Below are 7,275 nucleotides of genomic sequence, written 5' to 3'. Positions count from 1 at the left end.
TGTTACTACAAATAAAATGACCTTTTAAATTACGTAACACCACAGAGAAATAATATCTTGTATTGTCTAGTGATTTTAGAAGTTAAACACAATTAACTCTCATTTCTCTGCACAGTTCTACCGCCGAGTTTGACTGGTAGTATTTCAGAGGCGCGTGTTCGTGTTTGTTCAGTGGCGCGTGCTGCAGTGCAAAGCCCCACCGAAGATTCGCTGCTCATTAGCATACAGCTGCCCCCCGCCTCTCGCTCCCCACCCCTCCCTTACCACTCTAATGTACACACTGCCTGCTTTCATCTGTGTGTTATCTGCGTGGCGTGCAGTTACTCTGAAATGCAACGCACCTTACACAATACAAGCCTATCAACCGAAAGGTTCAGGCCTGGCGTTAGACCAATCAGCTGTAAACACTGTGGTTTATTGCCAACGCTTTCTCTTCAAAACTCGCAGTTTTGGATAAAAGGTGGGACAACAGAGCAAGACAAATGGCCTCAGTAAATCAACAGCTGTATACAGTGGACTGATAATGGGTTAAATAAAACCAAATTTTGAAGGCTCTCACCGCAAGTAATGACCCATAACAATGATACAATATATAATTTGCTCTTTTATTTATTTGGTATAAGTTCAGATAAGACTGTGATATGCAACAGATGCAATCATATAATCATATAAGTCCACACTTAATTCATCCTGTCAACAATCCAAGGAAAATACACAAATATTTATTTTGTGCTTGTCGTTCTTTTCTAAGACTGTTTTGGTTGAACATGGGGTCTACATGTGAATATGATGAATAAATAAAATACAAATCAACCTGCAAAATGTTAGAGGTCAAGCACATACAATGTAAGACCTGTCCTTGTTGATATGGCACACTACTTAAATATTTGTATTTCCAAGTCCCAGCACTTTAATGAAGGCTACATATGGAATTAGTCAAATATCTAATGTTGTTGAGAAGATGCAGGTAACTAAGTGTTTTTTTTTAATTACAGTTTAGGGGAACTACCATTTTATTTGTTTGTTTTAAGTATGGGTGGCACACATTAACATTGTTATCAGATAAATGTAATATGCACATATGATTAATAATGTATTAAGAGTATTCAAATGCTTAGCGCTTTACAATAAAATAAGTACCACATTCATGGTATTTCCATTAAGGATGTATGAGCATCTCTGATGCCTGTGAAAAAAGCAAATATACACATCCACTTGGTGCTGCTATATAAACTCTGGTTGCGCATACATGGTCAGGTGGTACCTATTGTACTTCAGGTAATTAAGGACGCCTCTCTTCAGGGGGGTCAACTCGTTGCCTTTTGCGAACACCTTCTCTAGATACTGATTAGGATCCTCTGGAACCACCAGCTCTTCATCGACCATCTTCTGGACAACCTCCGGAATTGACAGCACCTCATCTTCACCCTGAAAACAGAGTGCAAAAGATAGTTTCTAAGTGGATTCATTTATATATTTATTACATTTTATTTATTCAAGGCCTCTCTTTGAGACACACACCACACCAATTGTTCAATTGCACAACATGTTTTGAAAAAAAAAAGTAAAACAATTCGAGGGTTGACTTTTGCACTATAGCATTCACATAAACTACAATACAAATATAGTACAACCCAGATATTGATTGTCTTGTTTTATTCATATTTTTTGTATGGAAGTATGGGGGAAGCACATACACAAACCTGTATTTTGACAGATTCCATAACCTGCCGTACTTCCTCTTCAAAATCCACAAAGCGATCATGATATATAGCCAAGCACCACCTCTCCTTAAAGTAGCTGTGTAATGCAAAAAAAATTAATAAATAAAAAATAAAAAAATACTAATAATAAAAATAAAAAAAACCCTCCCACCCAATCTCATGACACAAAAGTGAAAATATCATGGCCGTTTGTTCATTGAATTTAATCAAAATTTAAAAGCATGACATATAATGGATTACATTTTTTGAAGTGTAAAAATGTTAATGAATTTGAATTTCGACATCTTGAATGGGAATTGATGGAGTGAAATAGAAACAAAAAAGTCAGTTCATTTTTCCTACTCCAACAATGCAAAATTATATAAATGCCCTATTTTTGTAAATGTGATATTTGTGAAAAAAGGTTAACTGTATTTTACTTATCCAGTTAATTGATTAAAAGTCAATTCAACTTAATTGGTGTGGCAGGTACATTAGTATAAAGTAAATAAACAAAAAAAAGACTCTTTTTGCAGCCAAAGTCATGGAACAGGTAGTATGAAGATTTAAAACGAGATGCTCATTCTTTAAATCACTTACTACAGATAGCAACATTCGGTGAATGTTCATGGTTTTAAAACTTTTTTTCCCTATCTGAACACACTTGGTAGAACACAACCCAGGCTAAGACCGTTGACTTGTTGACTGTTTTGAGGTCAGGTAAAACCGAGGAAAAGAGAGGCGCACTGTACCTATGGAGGTCAGGGATGAGGCCCTCGTCGAAGCGGGCACACAGCCGGTTCAGGAGCAGCTCGTGTCTGCCGTACAGACACAGGTAGTTGTAGACCGGGAGCGGCTCTGTTGAAAGGCAGGTAATGGACTCCACCAGGCCGAACTGATTCAGAAAGAGCCGGAAGTAGTTGCCTTCCTCAACTTTCCCGGTGGCAATCTCTCTACTCTGGAGGGAACCATTGAGGTCAATTATCATTACGTGATAAGTACTGCTGGTGTGTCTGAGGTTACAATATCCAGCTAGCAAGCATACAGTGGCTCAGAACGTCCAGCTGTCAATTGTTAAGCCACTCTTTATTGACCCCGTGGGGTAATTTGTTCTCAGCATTTGACCCAGCCTAGTTACCTAGGAGCAGTGGGGAACAACAGTATAGCGCCTGGGGACCAACTCCAGTTCTCAGGCCAGAGTATTGGTCAAGGGCATTGGCAAGAGTGTGGCTAACCTGACACACGTCTTTTGGTTTGGGAGGAAACCTGGAGGAAGCCCACAGGAACACGGGGAGAACACATAAACTCCACGCAGGGAGGATCTGGCCAGCCGAGATTCGAACCCGAAGGCAACAGCGCTTCTTTGCGAGGCAACAGTGCTAACCATTGCAGCACTATGCCACCCATTCCGCCATTCTGACAGCTGTTCCCAATAGCAATTATGTGCTTGCTTGCTGGAACTACTTTAACTTCAATACATTTTCTCATTTATGTCTCTAACATATTTTGATTGATAATTCCAAAGTTTCAGTGTGCCAATATATTTAACATCGAACCATAGAGAACACTTATAGTGTTGTTTTATCAGGAGGCCACCCCTCAAAATGTATGGGAATGTGTCTTTTATACAGCACAGACAGGAATTTGAAGGTGTCACTGAGGTGGGACATACATATTTGGTGGATGCCGTGGATGATGTCATGAGGGTGTTTATGGCTGGATTTGTGGCATGGAGATAGCTGTATCCTCCTGGCAACCTCCCACCTGTGTACACAGGGACAAGCAGCAAATATATAGAGAATCAATACAGTTAGGATTTTAACGTCAGAGCTAGCAGCCTAAATAAAGTGATATCAGCATTTAATTTTTTTTACAGAAAATAAACTAAAAACAATATGTAACAAAACTATGGCTGTATGACATTCTATAACAGCATCTATAACATAGTTACCTACAATCTAATCTTCAACACTGCTAAGCAACTGCTTGGTGGCCTGAAGTGAAGACATACTTGCAACATCAGCACAAGTTTTTTTCAAGTGTTCACAACACTAGCGTTTAACACCATCATTGACCAGTGATGAGGACACATAGGCTAAATAATGCGCTTATATGAATTTAGTAATGTCAACGTTGAAGCTTTGTCATGGTGTTCATTTTAACTGGTGGCATACGGTGCACAAGCCTACAACAGTGTATTTACCTGTGCAATACTGTTTTTTTTAACTTTTATTGTATTTTAAAATTGTAATAAAAAAAATACCGGTGTTGACAGTGTGGAGGTAAATACAGTACACAAGCCTACACCAGTGTATGTCACCAGTTAAAAGGAACACCACGACAAAAGCAACAGAGAAAATGTAACATAAGAATGCAGCATGGAGTGTCAAGGAACTGAATCCACAAGTCAGGGTGCGCTTTGTATTGAAGCTAATGCAACGAAGCGTAAATATAAAACAAACAAATTCAGACTATGCTAGGCTTAAAAGCATGCATGGTCCGAATGTGAAGTCCTCACAACACTGCAGGTTTTTTCAAGCGTTCGTGATACACAGACTACAACGTGCTAAAATTAATCTCATAGCATCAAAATTGAAGCTCTGCAAATGCACTTTTATAAAATTTTATCTTTAGAACTGCAATGACATAATACCGGTAGTGGAAGTGTTGAGACCTGTGTAGGCCCGTGCACTATACAGTAAGCCGCAGGTTAAACTGAACACTAAACTATTAAGAGAGAAAATATACATTAGAATGCAGCAGTATCAGAGAAATGAATCAGGGTGCACTTGGGATTGAGGCTAATGCGCTGACGCTAGCGTGGCTCTCCCCGACCCTGACCTTGTATCTTAGCCTGGGAGTACTCGGGGATGGGCTGGTCGGCGCTGGGGTCCGGGTCCACGTCGGACTCCAGCGTGGGGTCGAACAGGGGCAGCAGGGCGGCGGCCAGCTCGGCTCCGATCTCCTTGGAGTTGAAGCGCTCGTGGGCCCAGCGGTCGGCGTGGTACGAGCTGGCGAACTTGGTGAGCGGGCCCGCCCCACGCACGGCCGGGTCGTTGGTGTGGAAGGCCGCGTCGATGACCAGCCGCCCGTCGTACACCAGGCAGGCGTTGTTGACCGCTCTGAAGGCGTCGAAGTCTACGCCTTTCCGGTAAAAGTTGAAGAACACCTACGGGATATAAGAGACTTGCAGGTTAGGGACTACAGATGAAAAGGAGCTTATTAGCTTACTCTGGCACATTTACATTGATGTGGAAACTGAAAATGTTGATTAATGTGCATTGTAAAAAAATAACAGCAACATTTTGGATCCATTTTCAGGGTTTGACCAGGGTTGTTCCAGCACAGAGTAGTCTTGGCGCGCACCAAAGAAAAATGTCCAAGCACCAAAGTCGACAAGAGAAAATAGAAAATGGGAAATAGTTCAATGTGAACAATGTGAAATGACCCCATATTAACGCACAATCTATCCCAACGATGGGAAGCAGGACTGCCTTTGACTATTAAGTTACTTGACAGTGTAATATTTTCATATCCATCTCCCCACATAGTAATAAGAGTAGAAGGAGTAGACATAGTGAAATAAAAATAAAAATAAAAATAAATAAATAAAAAAGCGAGAGTGAAAATCGTGAGGGTAAATATCAGCCGTTTGTGTCCCCTCAGGTTCAGTGCTGCAGAAAAGCCCAGGCTTTGGTGTTTTTTTACACTGCTGCTCTCACTGATGAAAGCTGGGATTACCTTACCACCCAAGAGAGGACGAAGGCTGGAGGTTCAATCACCATCTTTAGCAGGAGCAATCGATGTCAAAGAAATGGGTCTTTTACTGAAGGAACCGTAACCTTTCATGACTTCAGCCGACAGCAACTAAGGCAACTTTATCATTTGCTGTATTTAAAGATAGCGCTCCTATCTGTATGACTGCATATGATCTGTTCATCATATCGTATTATCGTATGATTTTGTAGTGAACTTTAGACACCCGAATCAGTGCACAGTTGACAAGCCCATAAATAATGGAGTCACATTTAAATGTCTTGCTGTGCAGTTCTGAGAGAATCCATTTACTTAACCTGGTTAAATATTTGGGTCATGTCAGAGGCATAAATATGATAAATATACACAAGACTTCATGCAGTACTTAGAAGCACTTAAAAGATAAGTGAAACTGTACAGCTTTGGTGAACTGTCAATACATTTCAGCCGGTATTCAGGGGATGAAACACACACACGCATGCATGCACACACGTATGCTCACATATGCGCGCACACATGCATGCAAGCACGCCCGCATACACACACACACACAAACATACACACGTACCCATGCACGCACACGCTCACACAAACAGACACACACATTGCACACAAGCCCAGAGGGTAACCAGCGCCACAGCCCGAATGCTGAATAGTGATCTTTGGCGCGTCTGGGACAAAGCCTAGCTGCTGGCTCTTCCTCCTTTAAATTATCTGTCCCCTCAGGTTGTCCATCTGGAGCCCTTTATTCCGATGCCGAATAATGTTTGGCTGAAAAGTAAAATTTCCTCAGGCTCGTGGACCAATGAAAAAGTTATTTCTACAATTTCAAATAATGTGGAAGGCTGATAATGTGGAAACAAAGCGAATAATGAGAATATGTCACCAAGGACAGTTAAAGTATTTGTTAATGGTTAACTAATTATACGGTAATCCTATGGTTTGCAAATTTGAATATTCATGTAACTAATACCTTAGTTAGTAGTAACAAATACATTCTAATTAAAAGTAATGTATTTGTACATCATCAATTCATGATTAACAACTACATTAGTTAATGCAAATTCATACTGAAATGAAAAAAAGAAACTTAATATATCCTAAGGTGTAACCATAGGTGTATCCTATGGTTTGCTAATATATGAATATTCATGTAACTAATACATACTAAAACATTAGTTAGTAGTTGTTACAATAAGTAATGTTGTTGTTAATCATTAATTCATCATGTAAAAAATGTATTACTTAAGCATTACATTTGTACATCATTAATTCATGATGAACAACTACATTAGCTAATGCCATTCATATACCCTTATTGCAACGTGTGACCACATCCTACTCCACTGCTATGCGGAAGTGAACAGCGACTCACTGAGCAGGTCAGGGAGAGGAGCCTGCCATTGGAGGTGAAGGAGACTGCGGATAGCGGCTCGGGGTCGTCCCCTCCGTTCATCTGGGCGAGGAGGCAGTCGGGGTAGACTCTGACCTCGCTGCGCCACATGGCCTCCCGCACGGCTCTCTCCACCTCGGGGCTGCTGAAGCAGGGCGGGGCCGCGGAGTTCGCGGGCGGCTGGGCCAGCAGTATCCGGGAGCCGGCCGCCCCCAGTGCCAGCAGCTTCTCCACGCAGGTGTACGCATCCACGCTGTTCCCGTAGACCACGGCGTCGCCTGAGGGCGGACGACAACGACTGCAGTGAGCTCCGGGCGAAAAACAAGGGTTTACATTACAGTTATTTAGCTGACATTATATTACAGTCATTTAGCTGACGTTAGCATGTGCTGCGACATTAGCTCAGGAGGTAAGAGCGGTCGT

At 41.5% G+C, this 7,275-nt stretch overlaps 1 protein-coding gene across 1 annotated transcript in view; it reads right to left on the bottom strand.

Annotated features, from left to right (window-relative positions):
• Positions 1-586: 586 nt before the first annotated feature.
• cfap61 (cilia and flagella associated protein 61) overlaps positions 587-7,275 on the bottom strand; it is a 33,348-nt gene continuing 26,659 nt past the window's right edge. The window contains exons 20-25 of the mRNA XM_061243633.1: positions 6,835-7,130; positions 4,545-4,872; positions 3,376-3,467; positions 2,456-2,661; positions 1,704-1,800; positions 587-1,428 (exon numbers count right to left, since the gene is read on the bottom strand). Of these exons, the coding sequence (XP_061099617.1) occupies positions 1,225-1,428; positions 1,704-1,800; positions 2,456-2,661; positions 3,376-3,467; positions 4,545-4,872; positions 6,835-7,130 (1,223 nt within the window). The 3' untranslated portion in view covers positions 587-1,224. The remainder of the gene's footprint in view (positions 1,429-1,703; positions 1,801-2,455; positions 2,662-3,375; positions 3,468-4,544; positions 4,873-6,834; positions 7,131-7,275) is intronic.

This window comes from Conger conger, chromosome 5 (assembly GCF_963514075.1).
Source record: "Conger conger chromosome 5, fConCon1.1, whole genome shotgun sequence".
Taxonomy (NCBI): Eukaryota; Metazoa; Chordata; class Actinopteri; order Anguilliformes; family Congridae; genus Conger; species Conger conger.
This window is presented reverse-complemented; position numbering and strand designations above follow the sequence as displayed.